Here is a 27,686-nt window from a genome sequence, read left to right as displayed (position 1 = left end):
AACTTAAAAAAAACATGGAAAATGAAAATATATTTTTTAATGAAAAATCTCGGGAAATTTTTCGGAAAATAGGGTACTTAACTCAAATTAGTCATGCACTTAGTAACTCCATTCGAATTTTGTCGAAAAAATTGAATTTTTTGAGAAAAATAAAATTCAAGCCAGCAGAACACGAAAAAGCCAGCAGAACATGAAAATCTCGGAAAATTCATCGGAAAATGGAGCGATTAATTCAAATTAGTCGAACATTCAACTATTTATGTCCAATTTTTTCGAAAAAGTGGAATTTTTTGAAAAAAAAAAAAAACAAATTCAAGTTAGTAGAACATGAATTTGTATGGAAAATGAAAATATTTTTTTTTAATGGAAAATCTCAAAAATTGGGTACTTAACTCTAATTAGTTAAGCACTTAATTATTCAAGATAATTTGAAAAATTTTTTTTTTCGAAAATCACAGAAAAAAAATTATTTTTGAAAAAAAAATTTTTTTTTGAATTTTTGTTTGGCACCTAAATATTATACCTAACCCGAATTTTTTACTAACAGTTTAAGGCATTTTCTGGCAATTGCTCTGCTAACTTTAAATCGAGTTAGCAGAACATTAAGTTTTTCCAAAAGTAGGGGAGCACTTGATATAATTTTGGGGTACTTGCTCTGCTTACTTAAGGGACATGTTTTAATGTAGAGATTTAGAATTACAGAATTTTTAAAAGCAGAATATTGGATTTGCAGAGTTTTGAAAAACAGAATTTTGGATTTACAGAATTTTGAAATACAGAATAATAGAAAAGCAGAATAATGGAATACAGAATTATGTTCATACAGAATTTTTTCTTCAGATACAGAATTTTGGTCATACAGAATTTTGGAATACAGAATAACGACCCGTTCCCGTCATCAACATATACTGCAATTATTATGATGTTTGAATCTTTTCCAGTAAAATAAACACAAGGATCTATTTTTGATTGTTTCAAACCATATTTAATTAAAGCTTTGTTGAGCTTTTGGTTCCATAAACGACTGGCCTGCTTCAAGCCGTAAAGTGATTTCTTTAAATGACATACTTTACCAGTGTTATCGGTGAAACCTTCGGGTTGCATCATATATATCGTGTCATTTAAATCTCCTTGGAGAAATGCAGTGACTGCATCCATTTGGTCAATGTCCAAATCTAATTGTGCGGCCAGAGAAAACAAAAGGCGTATGGTGCTATATCTCACTACTGGGGAGAAAGTTTCTTCGTAATCAATCCCTTTTCGTTGAGCGCAACCCTTGACAACCAACCGGGCCTTGTACCGTGAAATCTTGCCTTCACTATCACGCTTTGTTTTAAACACCCATTTACAATTGATAGCTCTTTTGCTGACAGGCAAATCTACAAGATTCCAAGTGTCATTTTCTCGTAAAGCATCAATTTCTTCATTCATTGCTTGCCGCCACAATTCAGAATCAGATCTTTCAAGTGCTTCCTTCAACGTCAATGGATCATGTACTTCATCTGTTGTTACGGAATACGAAATGTAACCATCCCTTACCACAGGCTTCGGAGTACGCTTACTTCTCCTTGGTATAGTTTCATTTGAATTTGCTGTCGTATTTGGAATGTTGACATTTTCACTAGATTCACTTGATGTTTCGGAGATACATATTATTTCATCTTCAACTTCATTTAAACAATTCTGATCCGCATCTTGGGTTTCTGTTTCAACGGACTGTTCCAATTCTCTTGGCAAAACATCCGGAATCGATACACTGCTGTCTTCACTGTTATTTTCCCCCACTGAATCATAATTGTCACGACCCTTTAATTTTTCAATTCCTGGTAGTCCGCTGTTAGCCATCTTGAAAAATTGCTGATAGAGGAATCAAATTAAAATAATTTTTTCTCGAATTTTTTCTTAGAAAAACGTGTTTTAATTATAACTTCGTTATGGCCTTTAGCGTCCTTCTGGGCCCATAACCTGTAGAAAGTTATGTTTTAGGAAAGACCTTTGTAACGAAAAACACGTCTTATCGGTTATAAACAGAAAATAGGAATAATATTTATTATTGAAAATAATTGATAACAAACACAAAACTATTATACAAATAATTTAACAAAGTGTTTTACTTGTTACATTCAAATTTCAACAAATTCTTTATCTTTTTTGATCAGTTTAGTAATTTAGGAACACCCTATAATAAAAACTTTTGCAGAATATATATTTTTGAAAAGTGTGTATAATTTTTTGAATAATCTTACGTAAAATATTTACAAAATTACTTTTCGAATAACGTGATTGACAAAAACAAAAAAGCACGTGCATTCAATTGTCCGATGCCAAATAAAATATACACCCCCTAAATGTATTTTTTTTTTTTATAAATTTTGTCTTTTCTTTCGATTTCAAAACAAAATTGTTTTGCAATTTTTATTTAAAACAATTAAGATTAAGTAGTTTAAAATTTGCATTCAATTGACGTCAAATGTTACAGAGAAAACAATTTATGTAAAATACTATTTAGGAAGCACAGAGGGGCTTGGCTGGCCGACAACCAAGAAGTTCATTTGAAAATGAAAAAAAAAAAAAAAACAACAACAACAACAAAATAGAACATTTCTATTGAGTGTGTAATGTGTACAACTTCTGGTGCTGCTGTAATTCTTTAAATGTATGGTTATAGAGAATTTTACTCCTAAAATAGCTTCTATACCTGTATGGATGTAGTACATGATGTATATTTTTATAAAACCATTACATTTGTCTACATCTGGTTAGATATATTGCACTTTGAGATATACAACAAACAAACTCGTCGTAAGTCGTAACTTCTTGTCTCTTCGTTTTATCTGTCCCACTTTGTACATTGGGGAGTTTGTAGAGAAAAGTCAGGATAATTCGAATTTTTAAAAAAATCTAATTTAGAGATTTTTTTAAGTCAAAAGTAGGTTTATTTTTAGTGTAGAATTTTAATAAATCGATTGATAACATTAAGGTCATAAAATGTTTAACTTGAAACACCAAATTAAATTTGAAAAATAAATATTTACAAGTTCTGAAATCATAATGCCCCACTGTAGACATTTGTTTTTTTCTATTCACGGCAAACAAAGAACTTTAAAGATAGATATTTTCTAATCTACATTGATGATTTATTTTAAATAAATAGCGTGATGTGCGTTTGTGAAATTTAGCTTGCGCTGACATAAAGCATCGAAAGCAAAGGTTATATCTTAGCGCCAACGTAATTTTTAGTTTATAAAAAAAAATAGAGATAAAATGTAAGTTTGTTTTAAGATTTATATTTTTATTGATAGTCTAAAGCGAATTTTTAAAATTAGTTCATTAAATGATATGATATAAAAATGTCTAATAAAAAGTTTTAATTTAGGATGGAGCCTGTCAAAGATTTGTAAACTATTTTTCATGGAACTTTTTTTCATGGATGATAGTGAAATTTTTATTTGAAAAGAGAAAAATTTTATTAATAATAATTAATTTACAAATAAAAAAATATATTAGAATTTAATGAATTTCTCTTTTGTTCCAGAAGCGTTAAAGTAACTATAATATGAAAACTTAACATACTAATAAAATAAAAACAAAATTTTTTGAGTTTTTTAAATACATACTTATTTTTTCTTTTCTTTTTGAAAAATCATTTTTTTGAAAATATGTTGATGAATTTTTTCGAAATTTCGTTGTCGTACCAACTTTTTTTTTAAAGTAATGTTAGAAAACTTTTATAAAAATTTCATGTGACGATGTGACACAAATTTTGGTTTTTCTATTATAATTATTGTACTAATCAATCAATGGAGTATTTAAAGCTTTAACAACTCATAAATTATATTTTTTAATTGCTTTTGACTCATATTTATTAACAAATTATATTGCTTCATCACAATGACTTGAAATAATGTAAAAAGTGTGACATTAGAACAAATGACATAAAAACAAAATACATAAATCAAATATTAAAGTTAAAAAAAAAAAATTAATTGAATGGATTTGGAAGTAACTGAACTGGATTGGGAAGTAACCTTTGTAGATTGCACGTACTTGTGCAATTTATATCCATAAGACCCTTCCCAGAAGATCTACTGTATAACCGCTGTAAGAAAAATTTAATCGGTTATTTCAAAAACCACTTAAAGTCAAAAATTTGAATCTTTCGAGAACCAATAAAAACTGTTTCATACTCAAGCAAACGAATATCGAACGACTTTTTTAAGCTTAATTTAGTATTTGAATTGTAAGAAACCAATGTGTAAAATAACCGTCATATTTTATTAGAAATAATAAAGAAAAAAACCCGAAAAACTGTTTTGGACTTAAGTTGTTTTAGCAATGTAATAGCATATGTGGTGGTTTATAATTTAATCAATATAATCTCTTTTACGAATCTTGTAATGGTTTATTATTGAAAATTATTAAAAAAAAAAAATATTTATTGAAGACTTGAATAGTTGTTGAAACAATCAAGACGATTTTAAACTCAAAATATAACTACACCTGCCATCAAACAGTGCATGCAAAACCTTTTAAGTCCCTGGACTTCAGTTGTTTTTGGAATAACCGATATATTTTGAAGGGGAAAGAAATTATTATCTTATCTGCTTTTTACCCAAAATACGCATCTACCTTTGAGCAACGATTTTCAGGCAAAAAAATCGATCTTAGAAAAAATATGACTTGAGTGGTTTTTGCAATGACCGATTCAATTTTATTTAAGGGACAATTTAAACGGTATATTTTTTTTTGTATTTTATGACATCCTTAAACAAGTAATTTGAGCAAAAAAAAATCCTCTGGGATTTTCAGGAATAACAGAAACAGTTTGTTCATCGTTGCCTAAGTATAACCGCATTGAATACTTTTCATTCTAAAAAATTGATTTTTCAAAAGTTAATATGGGACTGCCGTGCTAAGCAAAAAGGGCGTATGAGCCAAAAATCAAAAAATGAGTTTGTGGCATATTTGAAATTTTTAAGCAGTACCTTATTTTTGGGTGAGATAAAAAAATCGTATTTCCAACTTGTAATAGCCCAAAACCGCAAATGAAAAAGGGCACATATCCATTTTCTATCATGATACTAAGCAAAGGGCGTATGAACCATTTACTAAGCAATAAAGGCACATAAGCCAAAATTCTTTGCGTATGTGTCCTTTTTTACTTAGTACCTATCTCAGAACTTTGTTGGTTCATACGCTCTTTTACTTAAAATCAGTAACTTTGATTTAAAAACTAAGACAAAATTTCAAAAATATTAATTTCGGATTTTTTTTTTCAATTTTTTTTTTTTTTTTTTTTTTTGAAAAATCAAATTTTTCAAAAGTAATAAAATTTTGTTTAAATATGTCGACTTATTCGTTTTTAAAATATTTTTGAAATTTTCTACACACAAAATATTATCAAAAAAAAAAAAAAAAAAAACGGCTTCAACAATTTAAAAAAAAAAGTATATAAAAACAATTTAAAAAGTAGTTTCGTTATTTCAGAAGTAACTTTGAATACTTTTTTTGATTTAAATAAAATAAACGATAAAATATAAAAATATAATAATATTTATGTCGGCCGAATCTTTTTACCAACAGGCACCTATTTCATAGACATGCGACAGGTTACAGGGGACAATTTTGTAAATGACCACTTGACAATTGTGTAAATTCAGTGTCATAAAAATATTGAAAGTTTTGTAGAAATGTCAAGATGTGGGATCATAAAAAAATTGTAATGACAATGAATTGTTAGGGATTTTTTTTTTAATTTGTCACGAATTTCCCGAAAATTTGTTGTGGCAATCTTTTTTTGATAACAAAAATATATGTACAAACAACAATTTTGTCATTATGATGTTCGCAAAAGTGTCAGGCAAATGAGTTTCCGTCAAGTATTGATAGTGAAGTGACAAGTTCTTTAAACCATTTGATATACATATTTACTTCTCGAATGTAGCTAAATAAATAAATAAAGAACAAAGTGATAAATATTCTAAAATGCAATTGAGTGAAGTACGCTTTCCTTGGCTTAAGAAAAAAGATTTAACAGATTAATGCCAATTTTCAAATTTTTTCGATTGTAAAAGTAAAGCAGAAAAATCGGTCATAATGCGAAGCATCCCATAAAAAGAAATTATGCCCTTAGTGCTAAAACCCAAGTATTAATACCGAATTAAGTTTCCTGAAAGCAAATTTCATAAAATATGGGATCAAAATGCCTTTCGCGAAACAAATCCCCCGAGGTATCTCGTTAACCAGAAAAACAGATGTTATAATAGTACTATAACTATAATAGTACACCTGAAATCTGTGATAAAGCTTTGGTTACCACTGTAAATAAAAAACAAATATTCCCCAAGTTCCAAGTCTCTAACCAGTGTTTCCAGCTGAAGTTTTTCTATGAAAGCATGGAATTTTGCTCCTCCTTAAAAAAACACATTGAGATCTTTCTAAAAGATATAACATGAGATTTTGTTGAAAAAAAACTTACACTTTTTTCCACATTTACCCATTTTGACATTTAATCTAATACTAGAATTTTTGTGAAAAATAAGGTTTTCAAAAAACTCGTCCGTTTTTTTTTTAATTTTTCCCCATCATAAAAGTCCATGATTATGAGAAAAAATTATGTAACTGATGAGAAAAATATAAATTACAAAAAAAAATTGCATAACCTAACATAACAGTGTATCAGAAAATGATATGTAGATTATAACAGTTATAACTTTGGTCAAATAACTTATAAGGTATAACCAAAGTTTGGAAGATATAGATCAATTCAAGTTTTCCAAAATGGCGTATTTCACCAGGGTGGTGGTGTTCCAAAAACTTTTCGAACACCCTTTTTTAAGTTTTGAAAAATTCCTACATTTCGTTCCACAAAATGTCTGTTTTTTCTAACAAACCTTACAATACTAAAAGGGATCACAAATTTGGTTGTGATACAATATATAAAACAATGTATGGAACAGTTGATTTTTTTAAATCATATTTTTAGTTATAAAACGATAAACTAAAAACAATAATTTCTGAGAACTTACATTTAATAACTACATAGTTTCAAACTAGCAATTTTAAAACACAGTTGATAAAAGATAAGTAGGTAATCCTTCTTCTCTCAAGAAAAATATAATAAAAGCCATGTTCTAATTAAAATTATATTTTTTCTTGAGAATTAATTTTAATCTAAAATTATTTAATTTTTATTTATTATAAGATAAATACAAAATGTAGATTCATTTATAGATGTATACAATTCATTCACAAAATTCTACCTTTTGGGATTAAATTTAATTATGTGTCATATTAATTTTATCAAAAATTATTCGTTATCAGGAAACACCAAACAATATCAAACACGAATGTTTGTGTTTTGGCTTGACAAAAATTTTGGTAGATCTAGGTATCTAATAATTTTAACTGATGTCATGTTTTTAAATGTTGTCAAAAGTCATTGTTTATTAATAACAGTGACGCTAAAAGATAGATATGAACAGGGACAAACAGCACACAATAACTCAAGAGGCGTTGACTGTTTGTTAGATTAGATACAGACATTGTACAATACATAGCGCCACACAGAATGACAGATAATAATAAATTGCGTTGAGTTGATTCTACTTGAAAAATAAATAACTTAAAAAAAAAGAATTCTTGCTATCGCCACCGAACCGGGAATTCTTAGATTATCTTTGCATCAAATGATTCTAAGAATTGTAAACGGTACACACTAAATATTCTAACAAATGGATTATCAGTTAGTCATTGGGATGACTGCTCACTTTAAGACCTTTTCCAATTATTACATTACTTGAATCTTCTTTTTTGTAAGACTTCTACAACCGCAATAGTCCCAACTAAAATCTTTTCGTGATTAAGTTTTTGAGAATTGTATGAAAAGGTTTTACAAATTTCAGTAAAATATTATCTTAGGAAAATCTCAAAAAATTATTTCTAAATCTTTTTGATGGCTTTTAGCTAAAACATTTTAAATTTATTCAAAAAAGATCATAAAACAGTACAGTTTTGCTTTAAAATTTAAAAATATCACTAAATCATGGGACACGAAAATTTTCCAATGCAAACTACTCGAGACGTTGAGTCGCCACCATACGAGAAACACGAAACACAAGAATTATAGATATTCATCTATTTTTAAAAACCGAAAATGAGTCACTGAAAAGTTGGCGCCGGCCGCCAAGTTAGTGGAAAATAAATTTAAAAGAAATCATTTTTTTAAATGATGGAGGATGTGTGATGTTTTAAAAATATATACCCTTAAAATAGCCATCATACAAAATGCATACATAGAAAATTTTCATGTTGAATATGATGACTGTGTGGTTGATAATTTTTTGTTTTTTTTAGACATTAAATTAAATTATTATGATTCTTTAACCATAATTTTTTTGTTCAATTTAATTTCAATTCACTACTTTTAAAGAAATGAAATTTCAGAAATTTAAAAAGAAAATTTGAGTTTTTTTTTCTTTATTTGTGAAGCATAAACATAAATTCAAGAGATAATTGTTGTTTTAAAAAAAATTGCTACCGGAAATTACGCCAAAGGAAATTGCGCCAGATTGTTTATTTTAAGACCAAAAAATTCTTCATAAATAACTATGCGATTTCAAATTATAAAGTACTTTTCAAGACAAAATTATTCTCAGGGTAGTCAAATTGTTCTGGTTTAAGATCTAAGATTGTTTTTAAATTACCAAGTTTAGTTGTTTTTAGACGTAATCGATTGAATAAAGCCCCTCAGAAAATTATGGGGATGTAGGTAGTAACATTAGGGGCAACTATCTTATTCAGTGCTAAATAAGTCAAGACTAATTTCCTCATTAAAATAAATTCGATCAAAAACCCTTTTCCATTGCCAGATTTGAATTTAAGTTGAGTTAACCATTTTTAACGATTTTTTGGCTCTTTAAGAAGTCAAAAACGAAATTTTGAGTTTTAAACTTGAAGAAATTGATGTTTGGCACTTTATACCCAAAAATGCATATGTTTTAACATAAGTTTTTCGTCAAAAGTTAAAAAAGAATGGTTTTTCCCGTTTTTTCAGTTTTTGTTATTTTTTCTGGGAGCGTATCGGAATCCCGCTTTTTAAAATCCCGTTTTTCGAAAACCCCGAAAAAAAAGTTTCAAAATCCCGTTTTCTAAAATACCGCTTTTTTAAATCCCGTTTTCTGAAATCCCGCATTTAAAAATCCCGTCAAATCCCGAAAATCCAAATAAAAAATCATGAGAATTATACGAAAAATTAGTAAAACTGATTTTTTACCCACACAATATGTACCTTCAACACATTATGAAAACGGTATTTCTTTTATAAAAATATAAAATGATTAAAGCCTTAAATTGAGTTCACAAGTAAAAGAAATTTCATTTATTTAAATATCAAAATTGTTGAAATGCATCCAAATATAAGTTGAAATATATTTAAATGAAATTTCTTTTGATTATGTAGTGTGTACTTAATTTAAGGTGTTGTGATCATTTTATGTTATTATTAATCTATGGGATTATCACGATTTGATTGTTCTTCTGAAACTTTAAAGTAAATATTAGTTTGTTTTAGTATCCCGATTTTGCAAGCAAAACTAGTTGTTTTATTTTAAAAAATCGCGCGACTTTTTAAAATAAAACAACTAGTTTTGCTTGCAAAATCGGGATAATAAAAAACGGGATTATAAAAATCGGGATTTTAAAAAGCGGGATTATAAAAAGCGGGATAATGAAAAACGGACTTTTAAAAGCGGGATTTTAAAAAAACGGGAATATAAAAAGCGGGATATCGAACTCAACCCATTTTTTCTCTAAAAAAATCTTTTTTTTGTCTAAGTATGTCATACATTCAAAAGGATAGTTTTTGAAATACAGCACTGAGGAAAAAAACAACTTAAAATAAAAAAAAAATGCCTATGGAGATTTGCGAAAATAAACGACATCGCAAAGTGTTTAATCCGTCCAAATGTTTGTCAGCAGTGTATAAACACTCTCCGACTCCTATTGTACTTCAATAGTGTTGCAGTCTAAACCGGACAATTCTTTGCCCCCGGGTACAAAGGGGTTAAGTCACAAAATTGCACTTTTCGGGTTTTGATGAATCAAGAATAAGCTCTTTTTGCTCTTTTATTTGGTATCAAAAACATAAATTTAGAGCAACTCTTTCCTATACAAATAAGACGATCAATACTCAAAAATGCATCGATTTTCATACATTAGCTCAACTTCAATCGCATTTTCTGACAAACTATCATTTATGACTTAACACCTTTGTACCCGTTGGCAAAGAATTTCTAGGACGATTTCGCAAATTGATTCAGATTTTGTTGAGGGAAATTTAATGGGATTCAAATTTGGGGAACGTTTTCGCCTAAGGATTTTCTAACTTGCTAGTCTTTCGTGGTATCACAATGGATCCATAAGGGTCTAAGTGTGTCGGGTACTTTGCCTGACAACCACTACAGCCTAACCTAACCTAAATTTGTGCAATATGATCTTTTCGTAATTCACTTAGTTTAAAAATATCAACGAAATACAAAAAAAGGGAAAAATTCCCTCCAGCCTAAAGCTTACCGGCTTGGTTTCGCCACTTTTAGTATGTTTAAGCTACAGGTCATTACTACCGCTTAAACCTTTCGAACCCAAGCTATGAAAATCAATATTAAAAAATGTTCTTTCAGTATTATCGTGTCAAAAACATCACAACTAAGAAATATGAATAGCAAAAAGTTATTTTCCAAAATTATTAATAGCAAAACTAATGTGTTACTCTTATGTTACATGTACGTAACATGCACTGCCTATGACCACCAAATAAATCGCATAACTGAAAAAATTACTTTTTATGGAACAATAATAATGATTAAAAATTAAATTGATTTTACAAAAATAATAATGTATGCTTTTTTTTCTAGGCAAAAAAACAAAACACTTTCTGGATTAACTTATTTTTATTTTTTTTTTCAAAATTATGACATTATATATAAAAAAAATTTTTTGCAAAACAAAAATGTGAATTTGTCCCTTTTTCGGTAAAAAAAATTAAAGTATAATATTCGACTAATTTTTTGTAATAATCCAGTAACTAGGCATTATTATCTTTCAATTAAGCCATCGAAACCTAAAAATTATTAAATGGAATAGGTACGAATTTTTTACAAATATGTTACATGAGAACAACGCTGGGTTCGAAATGGTTAAAAAAATAATCCAGACTGAAGAATATTTTGCATTTTTATTTAATTTATGTATTAATTAAACTATAAATCGAAATTTGACGCATGTTTCGTTTTTTAAAACTTAATAAAGTAATTTTCTGAGGTTCTCACAAATTTTACAGTAAGAGTTTTTTCAAGTTTGAATCTCTGTCTTTACCTCTCTTTCTTACATTAAATTCATTTGACAACTTGTCATGGTGACATTTCTAAACAACGTGGTTGCTGTCCAGAAATCAAGATTTGTTTGATTATAATTGTTTTTAGAAACAGAATTCTTCTTTTTCGTAACATAGCCCCCTCTTCAAGACTCAAAGTTCCAACTGAGTCATAGTAGGCTCCACATACCGCGCCAGACGATTCAAATGCACCACCTTCAGCTTGCGAGTTCCAGGAATTCGTATCTGGTAGACTAGATCCGAAAGACACTTCACAACCTCCACCGGTCCCTCCCAGTCGCATTGAAGTTTAGGGCAAAAACCGACTCGTCGTTTCGGGTTGTAGAACCACACTTTTTCTTCAGCTGCAAAAGATAAAGGTTTCGATTTTAAATCATACCTGGATTTCATTGAGTCTGCTGTTAATTGTAGGTTGGCTTGGACAACTTGATGGACATTCTGAAACCTCCTTCGAACTTCTGATACATACTCGGGAATTGTTATTGCTTCCTCCGGTGGGGTGCTTCGTAATAAGTCGATGGGTAATTTGAGCTCGCGACCGAACATTACTAGGGCTGGAGAGAAGTTTGTCGACTCGTGCTCTGCCGTGCGATAAGCCAGAAGTGCCGGTTGTAGATGTTTGTCCCACTCAGTTTGTTGTCTACAGGTGAACTTGGCTAAGTAATCGAGGAGCGTCCGATTAAACCTCTCAACCATCCCATCTGACTGGGGCCTTAAAGGTGTAGTTCTTGTTTTTTCGACACCCAAGACTTCCATTGCACATCTAAAGATTTCCGCCTCGAAATTGCGACCTTGGTCAGAGTGGATGAAATAAGGTAGCCCGAACCTGCAAAAGACTTCGTCGATTAATTTACTAATAACTACCTCTGCAGTTTGACAAGGCACAGCGAAGCATTCGGGCCATTTCGTAAAATAGTCCATTACTACTATGATGAATCGGTTTCCATTCGTTGTACGTGGTAAAGGGCCCAGAACATCCACAGCAATCCTTTCGAAGGGAGCACCTGTGATGCTAGGTTGAAGTCTGCCACGAGTCCTGGTGGAAGGGCCTTTTCGAGCGGTACATTGGTGACAGCTTAGACACCAGACTTTGACATCTGTGGTGCGACCTATCCAAAAATATCTGCTTTTAACCTTACCCAGTGTCTTTTTATGTCCAAAATGGCCCCCGCAGGGACTGTTGTGTAGGGACGCCAGTACGTCTGGAACAAAACTTTTGGGGACGACTTCTAGGAAACTGTCTCTTCCCAAATCTCCTTTGAAGACCTTCGAAATGACGTCGTTAACAAGTTTAAGTTGCCTGAACAAACTCCAGTATGCTTTGACGGTTGAGTTTTCTCCGACAATGCTTTGCTTCGATGGACGATTACCTGTTTCTAACCACGTTCTTACCTTTGCTAATGTAGAATCTTTTCGCTGCCTTTCTTCCATCGTCAACGGTACTGCCTGAAGAGCAAGAATTTCGGCGTTTAGTTTTTCCTTTTCTTCTGCACGAGAGCACACCTTACAACTGCCACAGGGTCTTCTGGAAAGGCTATCGGCATTGCCATGTTTAGCTCCAGGTCGGTGGAGGATCCCGAAGTCATACTGCTGGAGTATTTCGATCCATCTAGCCATCTGCCCTTCTGGTGTTTTGAAGTTGTATAGCCATCTAAGTGAAGCATGGTCCGTCCGCAATAAGAAACGCCTTCCGAATAAATAATGATGGAATCTTTTTGAAGCTAGAATTACTGCCAGGAGCTCCCTCCGAGTGACGCAGTAATTACGTTCATTTCGGTTTAGCGTCTTGCTGAAATATTCTAGAACTACTTCCGACTCACCCTGTTTTTGGCTCAATACTGCACCTACTCCGACGTTTGAAGCATCCGTATCCAGGACGAAAGTTCCTGCTTCAATCGGGAAGCCTAATATGGGGGCAGAAGTAAGAGTTGTTTTTAGTTTCTTCAAAGCTTCGTCACAAGTAGGGCTCCATTCAAAACGACGTCTATCTTCAGTTAGCTCGAATAATGGCTTTGCGACAGTCGAGAAGCCTCCGATGAATTTTCTGTAATAGGAACAGAGACCAAGAAAACTTTTGACTTGCCTTTTAGTTTTTGGGATTGGCCACTGTAGAACAGCTTCCACTTTGTCAGGATCCGTTCTCAACCCTGATTCGGACACTATATGACCTAAGAACTTAACGCTTTTCTTAAAAAAATGGCACTTACTTGGACTGAGCTTAAGGTTAGCATCCTTTAATCTTATAAAAATGTCTTCAAGCTTAGCTAGATGTTCTTCAAATCCATTTGAATGGCAAATGATGTCATCTAAATACACAGGAAAGCCCTTCAATACGCGGTCCATTAGCCTTTCGAAGGTAGCACCAGCGTTGCTTAACCCGAATGGCATGACAAGGAATTGCCATAGGCCGGTGCCGCTGGTAAATGCTGTTTTTTCCTTGTCTTCGGCGTTCATCTCTACCTGCCAATAACCGCTTTGCAGATCCATAGTGGAAAACCAAGATGATCCTCCAACGGATGTAAGCAGGTCTTCCATCAAGGGCAACGGATATGAGTCCTTCTTTGTGACTTCGTTTAAGCGCCTGTAGTCCACGCAAAACCTGGTGGACCCATCTTTTTTTCGCACCAAAACTACTGGGGCTGCCCAAGGGCTGTTTGAAGGTTCGATTACACCTCTTTCCAGCATGTCTTTGACGAGTTCGTCCATTTCTTTTCGCTTAGCTATCGGCAAACGCCTTGGCGGTAGCTTAATTGGTTTCGCATCGCCAGTACTGATGGTATGCTGTGTCAAATTTGTCCGTCCGAAGTCTGCTGGTCCCACTGAAAATACAGAAGAATATTTTTGAAGTAAATTTCTGAATTCTCGTTCTTGTTTCTCTGTGAGAAGATGTTTTGAGCATGTCACCAGGTCATCAATTGTAGTTAAGCTGTTCTTATCCTCATTTAGGGGGATCTCACAAATCTCAGCTTTTTCCATCTTACCGACTATTTTATTTCGTGGAATGGTGATGTCTTTTGAAGAAGTATTGACCAATCGAATAAAAATTTCATCGTCAATTGGTTCCAATAACCCTCTGCCCAACAAGACACCATCAGGCAAATCACAATTTTTAGAATACTCGACCGATGCAAATTCGCCTTCGAAAGCGGTTGGATGCTGAACTTTTATTAACGTTTCTGTTCGTGCTGGCAAGAGATGTGATGCCCTTGTGAGAAGTAAACTGTTCGGAGCTCCACACGGAAGGTGCAACGGATGTTTCCTGCCTCGAATTTCCAAACACATCTCTTCAAAGTCTATGAAACATTCATTTTTAACTAAGAAATCTAGTCCTAAAATGCTTGGCGTATTCGTTGTCACCACGGCAAAGTTGTGTTGGTGCTCTTGGTGGTTAATTACAAATTTCAGTTCAACTGTGCCTTTTGAAACGATCATACCTCCGGATATACCTGATATACGAAGAGGAGAGCCACCAATTTTTGCATTCTCAGGCAAATAGTTTTCAGAAATTACTGATATGTTTGCACCTGAGTCAATGATCATGCAGCATTTTTTGCCTTCGATATAAGCGAATAAATTGATGCTGGCCTCGCCGACGACGCCAACAAAGCTGGATTTATTTTCTTCCGTGGTCACGGTTTCTAGTGGGGATTCTGTGGGAGAAACAAAAGATGAATTATTTAATGAGGGAGCGGTGATTTCTTTCACCACTGGCTTCCGCTCTACATTGCCAGTGGTATCTAGTTTTCCGAATACGTATAAGAAAATCGGATATCTTTAGGGTTTTCGTTAGCTGTTTGTTTCTGGTCGTCTCTCTTACTCTGATCGGGGATTGTCATAAAAACATGTTTGTGACCACGGCGCTCGAGGCGAGTAGTGACATCCAGAGCAATTCCTAGAGCATCCTGCAAACTTTGAGGACGTCCAATAGCGACGAAATTCTGGACCTGTTCGTCACGAATTCCATCAACGAATTGGCTCAATACAATTTCCCCTACCACTTTTTCGGCACAACCTGGGAATGCAGCTACGGAGAGACGTTGCAGCTGGACGGCAAACTCGGCTAGTGTTTCTTTTGGTTTTTGCACACGGTTTCGGAGGAGAGAAAAACTTGTATGAGTATCGAGACTAAAACGTTGCCGTAAGAGTTTGGTAAGCGCTTCGAAACTAACTGGTTTTCCGCTTGGGAGTGCGCTTAGTACTGTCAGGGCTTCACCTCGCAGCTGCATTGCTAATGCGTATGCTTTTTCCTCCTCGCCCCAACCGTAGAAAGTAGCTGTTATGCAGAACTGCCGCTCATAATCAACCCAAGAGTTTTGGCCATCAAATGGTTGCAAGACACTAAAATTCAAGAAGCGTGGCTGAGAGCCACCATAAAGCTGACTTGCTTTGGTTCGTTTTGGTTGATTCGCAATTTCATCCACAGTCCGATGGGGTGTTTCGAAAACTTCGCTTGGTTGGAAAACCATACGAGGCTCTGGTAGCTCCTTCTGTTTTTGTCTACCCCCGTCTACTTGATTTGCTGGTAGCTGTTGCGTGACTGCTGCACCAGCTGCTCCATCTTCGGAATGGGGTGACGAATGTTGCACTTCCGTTGGATCAAATGTTCTACTGAACGTTTTTTCCAATGCAACGACTCGTTCATCTGTTGCTTCTTGTCGCCGGTTCAGTTCCTCTTTCCATTCTGACAACTTGCCATCCCAAAAAGAGCGCTCTTTAAGGGTGTTATCTTTCATAAGTTGGATTATAGAGTCAAACTGTGCTTTCAATTGTTCTGCGTCCATTTTGGTAAGAACTATCCTTAGCTCTGATCAATATGACCCCACACCTGACACCAGTGTTACAAAATCTCGACGTTGCCAAGAAAAAATAAAGTGGAATTAGTGGCTAGAGGAGCAGAACCTTAAAGATGTGTCTGACAAAAAAATCATAAAAAGAAAATAATCTCGAAAGATGATAATTTTATTGAAAAGAATTTCTGGTTCCCGAGAGGTTAATTTTGTTGGTTAGATGAGATGATTTTCTTACGCTGTCTGCCTTAAAAGAGGTTGAAGATCAAGAAGAAGGTCATCCCTGTCGCAGCCTCCTTTTATTTGTTTCGAAACTCTCCACACACAATTTCCCCTTTAAACGCTAGTCGTCTCTGTCTTTACCTCTCTTTCTTACATTAAATTCATTTGACAACTTGTCATGGTGACATTTCTAAACAACGTGGTTGCTGTCCAGAAATCAAGATTTGTTTGATTATAATTGTTTTTAGAAACAGAATTCTTCTTTTTCGTAACAGTATGTTTAAGCTACAGGTCATTACTACCGCTTAAACCTTTCGAACCCAAGCTATGAAAATCAATATTAAAAAATGTTCTTTCAGTATTATCGTGTCAAAAACATCACAACTAAGAAATATGAATAGCAAAAAGTTATTTTCCAAAATTATTAATAGCAAAACTAATGTGTTACTCTTATGTTACATGTACGTAACATGCACTGCCTATGACCACCAAATAAAACGCATAACTGAAAAAATTACTTTTTATGGAACAATAATAATGATTAAAAATTAAATTGATTTTACAAAAATAATAATGTATGCTTTTTTTTTCTAGGCAAAAAAACAAAACACTTTCTGGATTAACTTATTTTTATTTATTTTTTCAAAATTATGACATTATATATAAAAAAAATTTTTTGCAAAACAAAAATGTGAATTTGTCCCTTTTTCGGTAAAAAAAATTAAAGTATAATATTCGACTAATTTTTTGTAATAATCCAGTAACTAGGCATTATTATCTTTCAATTAAGCCATCGAAACCTAAAAATTATTAAATGGAATAGGTACGAATTTTTTACAAATATGTTACATGAGAACAACGCTGGGTTCGAAATGGTTAAAAAAATAATCCAGACTGAAGAATATTTTGCATTTTTATTTAATTTATGTATTAATTAAACTATAAATCGAAATTTGACGCATGTTTCGTTTTTTAAAACTTAATAAAGTAATTTTCTGAGGTTCTCACAAATTTTACAGTAAGAGTTTTTTTTGTTTGTTTTGTTGACTCTAGTTTTCGAAATGTTGGCATCTCTAAATTCTAAAAATCTATAAACCTTATGATTATTCTAAATTCTTCCTAAGTGTTCCTAGTGCCGACCTCATTTTTTTTTTTTTTCAATTCAAGTATCTTCAATCGAGAACAATCAGAAATGTTCAGAAGAAGAATATGTATTGTACCTATACTATACACCAATGCCTGATTCACAATATTGCGAAACGAGAGCGTTGCAAAAGTAAAAATGATATCCAGTTTTCGATGGTTGGCCAAATAATTTCCTTTTTTTCATTCTTCTTCTATATATCCTGTCAAAAACAAACAATTAACCAAAACAAATAGTAACATTACCGCATGGCTTACGATTTAAATGGCCAAGAAAAAATCTCGGCTCGCTCCCGCCGTCTCGCAACATTGTAAATCAGGCGTTGTAAAACCATTAAACGTTTCAACTTCAACCTGTCGAAAAATTCGTCTAATTTAAATTTTTAAGTTATAAATTTTATCTTCATACTATGAACCTAATAATGGAGTTTTGTCCCTATCAAAATTCAGGACCAAATCAAATTTATGATTCAAACTTGAAATCAAGGTACCTACATGTGTATTTGAATGGTACCCACAAAACGCATACTTTATCAATACACATAACCTAACTTCATATCATTTGATTTATTGAAAACAAATTCACTTGGTCTACTAGTAGACGCCTTCACTCGTTACACTTGAAGTGATATCCCAATCTCCCAATCAAATTTCTACACACCTTTTAGTTTTATTCCAATCTAGAATAAATTTCAAATTGACTACTGTTTCAATCCAAAAAGAACAAAATGTAAAAAATTATAAAGAATTTTTATAATTATTCAAGACCCCTCGAATAATAACACCCTACTCTTCACAATAAATACCTATAAGCGGACAGTTTTCAACAATAATATTTGTACGTGTTTCCCAGTCGCACCAATGCATTGAGTGTATCTATAGTTTTTCCTTGACAAAAGAGAAAAGAAAATTTATTGTTCTCTATTTCCTTACCAGCAAAGTGGCTACTGTATAAATTCCTTAACGTATTGAACGTTTGATATAAATCAAAACTTTTCCAGAATATCAAATACAAAAATATATTATGTATTATTGTAGTTTTTCACTGTGGCTTGTATTTATTTATTTTTTAATATAAGATTTATGGTATAGTACTTTTCCAAAGTGTAAATTTTTTCTATTTTTTTTTTTTTTTCAGTTGGTATTCGCACTCATGGCATCGATATTCACGTCGATACACCTTTACAATGGATGTCCGAACACCTGAGTTATCCTGACAACTTCCTTCATCTTTTCATAAACTATGAAAATGCCTAACGTTGTTGTTTGTAACCTGCGCATTGGCAATGACTTATTTTTTTTTTTAAATTCTTATCATGAATTTGATCTGGGATGCTTCTTATACTCATTATTATTTGTGTTTCCTTTATTGCATTAAATTTATTAATATATTCAGCTTTGTTGTCAGCACAACTGTATTTCTATAATAATGTAATAATATAATATTTAAAACATTGTCATATTTTACGTCAAACAAAAAAGTATATAAATAAACAGTAAAAAATCTCAATTTCTAAAATTATGGTTTTTTTTTAAGGACCTTTTGTCGAAAGATTTTTATGGATAAATTAAAATAATAAAAATGGGATACCAGAGGGCTGCATATTGAGACCAATTCTATTTATTTGAATTTTAAGAGATTTGTTCAATTTATTGAATAGGATAGTACAGTGAAATTAAGAAGCAAATTAAACAAAGTAACACGACTTGGATTTTTTTGTTGAATGGACATTTAGTGGACATGTAATGATCATATTCTATTCAATACATTTTTTTTATTTGTTATACAAGAGTATTTATCAGATTCTTGGAAAAACTTAATGTTCTGATACCCATTATAGAAAAACAAACAAAAAAACGGAAGGAAACAGAAGCTCCGATTGCAGCTGCACCTTCATTGGAAACAGATATTAACCATATCTATAGGTTTTTCATTTTCTGTTGTTGTTGTTACTAAACTCAAATATCTACAACATTAAAAAAAAAAAAAGAAGAAAATTAAAGAAAAATTATGCGCCACAGCAATCGTTTTTCAATGCACAAGTGCACATAGCAAAGAGCAAAGCGGTGTGTCAGCATAAAGGTGTGACACCATAACCGTGAATGGAATAGCCAATAACGCCTCGGAGAGTGTTAGTTAAACAAACATTAAGTGTACATCCGGTGGAAAATTTAGAACGATTTTTTTTTTGGTAAATTAATGTTTTATTCCCAAGAGATATACCAAACCATCATTTATTATACATTTTTGTATCATAAATACTCATAACAATGTTGAAATAAGTTCAGGAGCGAGCCGCCTTGTGGAATTTAAATGTTTTTTAACCATGTTTATTTTTAGTTCATTTAACCAGAAATGAGAATGAAATAATTTTTTTCCTTCGTACCTACTCTTTAAGGTGCAGGGTCAAAAGTCCATAATTGACTATTGGCTCACTTGTGTGGGTCATGGCTAGAGATTGCAATCCCGGGATTCGGGATCAGGGTATCCCGGCCCATTTTTGGATCCCGAAAATCCCGGGATTATAGCTCTCCAATCCCGGGATTGGTGGCTAAATATTCGCATACAAAAAGACACAATTCGGCAAAAAAAAATATGTAAGAATGGAAAGAACTTTCCTTACTATGTAGTTGATTGTGGAATAGGCTTCTTACGATGATTGAACGCTTTGGACTTTCAAAACAGAGCATTCAAAAATCGCTTATCGATCTCAATCACCCTATAAGGTTTGAAGAAACAGATTTTGATTTAATAAATGAGATGATTGAAGTACTGGCTCCAATAAATTAACAGTTGAATCTCTTTGCCGTTCTGATTCTAACTTGTGTACAGCTGATGGTGCTCTTAAATTTCTTTTTAAGCAGTCGAAAAATTTAACAAACTGAGGACAGCTTTAATTAATCGCATGAGTTTGGTTTTCTTGCTCACCTACAGAACTCAAAAGTAATTTTCGAAAACTCAAGCCCAGAAGTAAGAAATTTATTTTCAAGTCCCAACAAAATAACATTAATAAAGCGCAAATTACATCAATTTTAAAACGTGTGGGTGCTGTCACCGATGACTATATTCATGGAACTGAACCTGTTGCTGTTCCATCAAGCTGCGAAGAATTAGAAAATGAAGTAAAAAATAGTCTCAAAAACATATAACATAACCAAAATATAGAAGCGGCTGATGAAACGAATTTAATTAAGCTATCAAAAGAGGGATGCTGCTTTTTGAAGACGGGATAAGAGGAAAGTACTTAGAGCAGGCACATAAATATTTAATGTCCATCCCTTCAACGAACATTGAACCCGAGCGTGCATTTTCCGCTGCTGTAAGTCTTGGAACCAAATTTAAAAGCAGACTTGCAGCCAAAACATTGGATCCTTTGCTTTTTATTCGATTTTATTATAAAAATAATTCCAATTTAATTTAATATTTATTCATTTTTTTTAAATTACTTCTTAACTAAACCTACAGACTGAATTAATTATGAATTAATGTTTCGAATGTACCTATAGTTTATTCCGTTAGGAATATTTTTTAGTTTTTGTTCAAAGCTATATTGTTTTTGTTTTACTTGTTTTGTTTGTTTTAATGAAGAATATTATTTTTTTTGTTCTTTGTCCGTTGTAAATAATAAAAATTAATGCATAAAACTTGTTTTTTTCTGCCTCCCAAGTTGAGTCTGAAAATATTTTTCAAACCCCGGGATTATCCTGGGATCCCGGGATTGAATTTTTTAAATCCCGAAATCCCGGGATCGGAAAATCATCCCAGGATTGCAATCTCTAGTCATGGCTCCATAAATCAATTATGCACTTACAACCCACCCAAGTGGGTCAAAAGTTCACACAAAATTCCTGTGGACTTTTGGCCCATCGATTAAAAATGTATAACCAATTAGGAAAGCAAAAATTCATTATGCGGCTGAGTTCTCATATTCTAATTTTTTTAAGCAATATTTCTCCAAAACATTTATAAAAAAAAGTGATCAAATATCTTTTAAATTCAAGTGAATTTTAGAAAATTACTTTATAAGTATTCAAAACTGGAACAATAATCAATTTTCGAAAGTTTCTTCATTAAATGTTCAATTGGTGTCTTGAAATTAGTCCAAGTGAAATGAGACCAACTTTCAAAAATTGGTTTTACTTCAATTTTCAACATTTAAAAATATATACAATTAATCAAAAGCTTTTTAAAACATTTGAATAAACATTGAAAACTTTAAATGAAAAAATCCCGTTTTGGCAATTGTTTGATAATACCGCACACTAAAGATGTTTATGTTATAACTCGGTAAACTCAAAGCGGAAAAAAATTTGCTCACATGAGAATGTATTTAAATTGCACAAGCCAAACGGGAAGCGGAAAAAAATTTTGCCCACGGGAGAATTCGCGCGAATTTTTATTTTCACACCTCAAAATTGATTCTCCCGTGGGCTTGTGCAATTTAAATACATTCTCATGTGAGCAAATTTTTTTCCGCTTCGCTTTCCGCCAGGAAATTGGGATTTATTTGTTTTTAATCTAGATGTGATAATTAATTAGCCCGCTTTGTTTGCGAGATAGTTCCCAAAATAAGTGATCACTATGAGACTCCAAACTAATCGTCTTTGGAACAAAATTTTGTTCTTCTTTGTTTTGTGCGAGTTTTCGAAAATAACTTCAATAAGCTTTACAAATAAAACTCGAGTCAGTTAAGAAAAAAAACATAAAATTAAAAAAAAAAAAATTATTAAAAAAAATTATAAAAAAAACTAAAAAATCAATTTACAAATATTGTTGAAAAAAATTACAATTTACAAATTAATATTCGTTAAGCACCTTCTACATCTTTTTCGACATTATGGTGTTCTGGCTTACTTTTTTGTGGGTTTCTGACACCCTTGGGTGGGTTGTAAGTCCATAATTGATTTGTGGACTTATAACCCACCCAAGTGAGTCAGTAGTCCATTATGGACTTTTGGCCCGTGGACTTATGACCCTGCACCACTCTTTAATTTAGTTAAAGGAAAAACAACATTAGAAGAAGTGGCTCAAACTTTTGATCGAAAAATGCTCTCTAAGCTAAAAGACAGGCTCTGCACGGAACGCCACAGTTATTTGTCCAGAACTCACATTCGGTTCGGAGTTACTTACCTTTAATTAAGGTTAGAAGTTAAAATTGGTATAAAATTGAAGACAAGTTGATTCTTAAAGGTTTTTTATTTTATGGTTAACAATTTAAAACGAGCTATTTAAAGTGCGTTATTCCAATGAAATCATACTCATCTCCCATCTATGATGAAATTGTCCTGGTTTTTTACGAGGTTTAAAGGTTCAATATTTATCCAAGATGAGGTCTTTGCCGTACAGTGCAAAGTGATGTTCTTCCTTAATCAAACAAAATTTTGAACTAGTCCACAGTGGTTTCGGTTCTAGCGATTTTTTAATGAAATTTTCAGTAGTGTGACCTTGAAACTTGAAGCATAAGAAATTCACGAACACTGACACGCCCTATCGTGAGTTTCACGTATAATGTTTTCCACCCGGAATATTTTTGTTCGACCGGAATTTGGAAAGGTAGCCTGAGTTTCACCCGAAGGGAATTTACATTTTCCGCTAAACTAGTTTCTTGTTCGGCACCAAAATTTAAGTGAGAGAAGAGCCGTCGACAACCTGAAAAAAAGTTGAATATACCGAGAGATGTCCGGACGTGAACAACTCTTCGCCCAGAACTCACAATATTGGAATACCAAGTGAAATTAAATTTTTCCGGGTGGATATTTTCGTTCGCGTGAAACTTCTGATAGGGCTGATTTGTTTTTTTTTTTTTGTAGTCTTTGTTTTTAAGTTTAATTTTTTTCTTCACAAAATACAACAACTATCACAAAATTTTTCATGTAGTTTTTTTTATAATTTTCTTAAAATATTGCATTCAAAAATGTGTGTATAAATCAAAAATTTTAATGCTTTTACGAATTTTTTGAAGATTTTTATAAGTACATACGTTTAAATTATTTTTCTCGAGCAAATTTTTTTACAAAACTATTTAGGTATTGAGGTTTGTTTAAAAACTATTCATCAAAAAAATGACATTGAAATAATAAAAAAGAATTGCTAGAGATCCCTGACCAAGCTGAATGAAAATATCCGCGTCGAAATTCAGTCTATCTTAGTGCAGAGTAAGGCACGAAATTCGATGGACCGTTTCCAATAGTGTCTGCTACTAAATGAATAGTCTATTACGTAAAACGAAACGAGCGGCAAGTAATTAAGTAAATAATAGCCACGAAAAGGAATGATTTATGTAAAACAAGAAAGTAATTTGGTCAAACTAAATAGAAACAAATATTTTTTTGAGGCTTACATGCATTCTAACAAATGGCAGTCATAAAGATTAACGAGTATCGTTGAAATAAAACGACTATAGTAATACGTAATTGCGTTTGAACGATAACGAAGTAGTTTCAACGATAATCGTTTAACAAAATAGGGCCCCAGCATTTGAATATTGATATTTTCGAAAAAAAAGTTCGCTATAGTTACGTTTATTATTGTGAACTTCTATTGTACCATACTAAAATTTTGTCAGATCCGATTGAAACTAAAAATCCGGGACAAGGGGGAAACCGACGAAGTTATGAATACCAGAGTTATGCGTGACAGAGTTACGCGCGTTTCATAACTTCGGTTTTTCGTAACTTAGGTTTTGCGTAACTTTGACGCGCGTAACTCTGTCGCGCATAACTCTGGTAATCATAACTCCGTTACCATTTCGAGACAAGGGTCCTTTCATAGCAACGAAAACGTTTATGCACAGCTGCTCTAATTGATTATTATTTAATAAATTGCTAAAAAGATTACCCGATCTTAGAGCCAAAATAATATAACCTCAGTTCTGCCATTTCGAATTTTGAAAAAACATGATAAAAACATGATTTCAGTTCAAAAAACATGATATAAAAAAAAATGAAAAAACTGATGAAAGAAAATGAACAACCACATCGTGACTAGGGAGAAAAAAAAAAAACAAATTATTTCGAGTTAATTTTATAAAATAGTATTAATAAAGTATCAAAGGTATAACTACATAGGCTCCGTTTTGCAAAAATTCTAAAAGTGAACAATTTTTAAACTCATTTTAGATGCAGAAAGTTTAGATCTTCAAACATTTTGTTTATAGTTTATTTTTCCGAAAAAATTGACTTTGTAGGAAAAAATAGTTTTTCGTTTTTGTTATTTTCCCACTTTTTTCAAAAAGTTGTAGTTGTAGTTATAACTTAAATTACTAAATGGCAGGAATAACACTTGAAAACATAAATAAGATTATAATTTGTACGCATTTAAGATTAATTTGATATAAATACTTCATGTATTCAGTAACTAATTAAAAATAACAGTTCACCAAGTGAAAAAGGTTGTTGGTTAACAAACAGATTGTAAAGATTTTTCTCTTGGATTAAAAATAAAAAAAAACATGATTTTGGGCACGAAAACATTAAAACATGATTTTAGTTCAAAAAACATGAAAATCATGCTAAATCATGATTTCTGGCAGCCCTGTATAACCTGGATTTTGATCGCAAAATCCCATAACAAATCAAAGTCGATTTAATATATATTTTAAATACTCAAAAACTGAATACCTATAGGAAAATCTTGATTTTTTTTATAGTTTCTTATATGATATTTAAATTATAAAAATTTTTTTGGTCTCGAACATGTCTGAACTCTGAAGGTATTTAAATTAATTTTAATATTACCAACACTCTCGATAGGAAACCATACAAAACAAATAAATCACATTTTTTACCATCAATTTGCCTAAATTTTTAAAGTCTTACCACGTAAAATTAAATTTAAATTCAAAATACATTAAAAAAAAATAAAACTTGCCAAGAATTGAAACTAAAAATGCATCTTCTGCTCAAGCAAGGAAGGAACGAAAATAGCCACTCCTACAAAAAAGCGCGTGCAAAAATAGAAATATGTAGGTATGTGAATTTATATACATATTTATTGTTTACATCTTATTTTGTCTCAACGAATAATTTAATTTCTAATTAAAAAAATAAATAATACCTAAACTTTTATTTTAACGCTAAAGACGTCTCTATAAAAATCTGGGAGGCTTTGCGGCGATTTCAGCATAACAAAGGAAGTTTACTTAAGAAAATTTATGTAATTTTTGAACCTCTGAATTTTGAAATCTTTATTTTTTTTTCTTTTTAAACGTATTTGTGTACACGCACATAGACGCATACTAACGTGCAACGCTCAGAATAATAAGTGTATAGGATTAAAAAATGGATAAATCTTTTCATGCTGCGTAGTGTGCGGTCGGTCGTCGGTCGTTTAAAATAAGAACATCAGCGCTTTAAAAACAATAAAAAAAAAAAAAAATAACACACAACAAAAAGCACTGGCTTCGTTTCTAAATTTATATCAAGCATAAACAAATAAAAAACATAGCTGCTGCCATGCAAGGCAGCGAACTGCCAGCAAAGATGTTGCATGCCACGTACATGATTGCCACTTTGGTACAGTGCCATTACATGCGGATCCGCAATGAATACACACGCGCTATCATGCATAGTGCTGCTGGCTGCATTTAATTCTAATTCGAAAAAAAAAAAAAAATACGGTTCTTAGATAGAATTTCCATGAAGGAATCTAATTGAAGTTGAGAAATTATTCAATTTTGATGTAAGTTTTTTTTAAAAAGAAGCTGAATTTTGAGTTTGTATCAGCGGAATGACTGTTGACCGTTTTAAACTTTTTTTGACGGATATAAAAATACTTCTTGACAAATTAAATTCAAAACCAGGATCTTTTCACAGAAATAAAACGAGTAGATAACATTTGATTTCTGTTAACTAGAATAGAAATTTATGAGAATTTTTTTATCTGACCAAACTCAATCTTTAAACATCATCAACTTATTCGAATAATATGTTAGCACGTCCAATTTTCTGAAAAAAAAACGCATTTACTTGTCAATTCCTCTAAATATTACAATGGATTTACAGTTTACACTACAAAGGTAGATGCGGGTAATAAGGTATATCGGCTAATAAGGCCTACATTACAGAACTGCAATTTAAAACTATCGCAGTTAGCTTGATTCCAACTGGTTTCTACTCTATCACTTTCAAGCTATCACCAATCTTATTGTATCATTTTTGAGAGAAGGTTGTGTGGCTGAAATCATAAAAAGCGTCATAATAACTAATTGTAAGCATTTTATGTAGTAGCCCAGTTTATTCTATAATTCGGCACTTACTCATTTCTTGATTTTATTCGCAAAACAAAAACTAAACAAATATTTATTGTATTAATTTATTTTTTCCTTGCATTTAAAATAAAGAATAAGTAACTTCTGAGTAAAAAAAACAAAGCTTATATTACACTTATAAAAGTCTGTACAAAATAATCCGGAATATTTTTATCAGCATTGTTTATAAAACTTGGAAAGACAAAACATCACTGATCTTTTTGGTCATGGGGGGCTGTTATCCTGAACCTTCCCTGGACAGTTACCTGCCTGAGCTTGGTAGTGTTATAGATTGAATACTGCTATCTGGTTGGGGAGTAAAAAATGTCGCTATCTAGAGTCAGGCTGAGTTGTCCTTAATTCTGACTAACATCCACCAACGCAGATTCCAATGTCAAATTTTTAAGTGTAAATGTCTCGTACTTATATTTTAGCATCTATATTTAAGGTCTACTTACAACATTTGTTAATTGTTTTTTTGTTTTTTTAAAGCACGAAACATTTTTGGATGAAAACAACAGTGAACGAAAAGAACAAGACGATGGCTTACTGGTTCGACACTTACAATGATTATACTTTTTTTTAGCAACCTTTAGTGTCAAATATTCAGAATTTTACAACTTTGCTCGCAGAACAGTTCCCAGCGATTAGAAAGCAGTCTAACGTCCAACTGATTGTCAATCTAAAATAACTATGTAGTTCTACTAGCATCAGAATAGCACTTAGCACCTCATCCACAAAAACATACTTCATAGTTAAAGATTCCAATAAAATGTCAAGGAAAACTTTACCATTGTTTCGGCAAACAGGAATCTTTAGCCCAATCTACTGCTTTAAATTAGACGTTTCCAATGCAATGCAATATCAGAAATTGCAAAATGGTAAACTTGTCAA

General features: G+C 32.1%; 1 protein-coding gene across 1 annotated transcript in view; it reads left to right on the top strand.

The window, feature by feature from the left end:
• The window catches only part of LOC129909283 (autophagy protein 5), a 63,731-nt gene extending 44,693 nt beyond the window's left edge, over nucleotides 1-19,038 (top strand). The window contains exon 7 of the mRNA XM_055986357.1: nucleotides 18,683-19,038. Within this exon, the coding sequence (XP_055842332.1) occupies nucleotides 18,683-18,801 (119 nt within the window). The 3' untranslated portion in view covers nucleotides 18,802-19,038. The remainder of the gene's footprint in view (nucleotides 1-18,682) is intronic.
• Nucleotides 19,039-27,686: the final 8,648 nt, after the last annotated feature.

The sequence above is a fragment of the Episyrphus balteatus genome, chromosome 2 (assembly GCF_945859705.1).
Source record: "Episyrphus balteatus chromosome 2, idEpiBalt1.1, whole genome shotgun sequence".
NCBI classification, from domain to species: domain Eukaryota; kingdom Metazoa; phylum Arthropoda; class Insecta; order Diptera; family Syrphidae; genus Episyrphus; species Episyrphus balteatus.
Note: the sequence above shows the minus strand (reverse complement) of the source record. Positions and strands in the feature narration are given on the sequence as shown.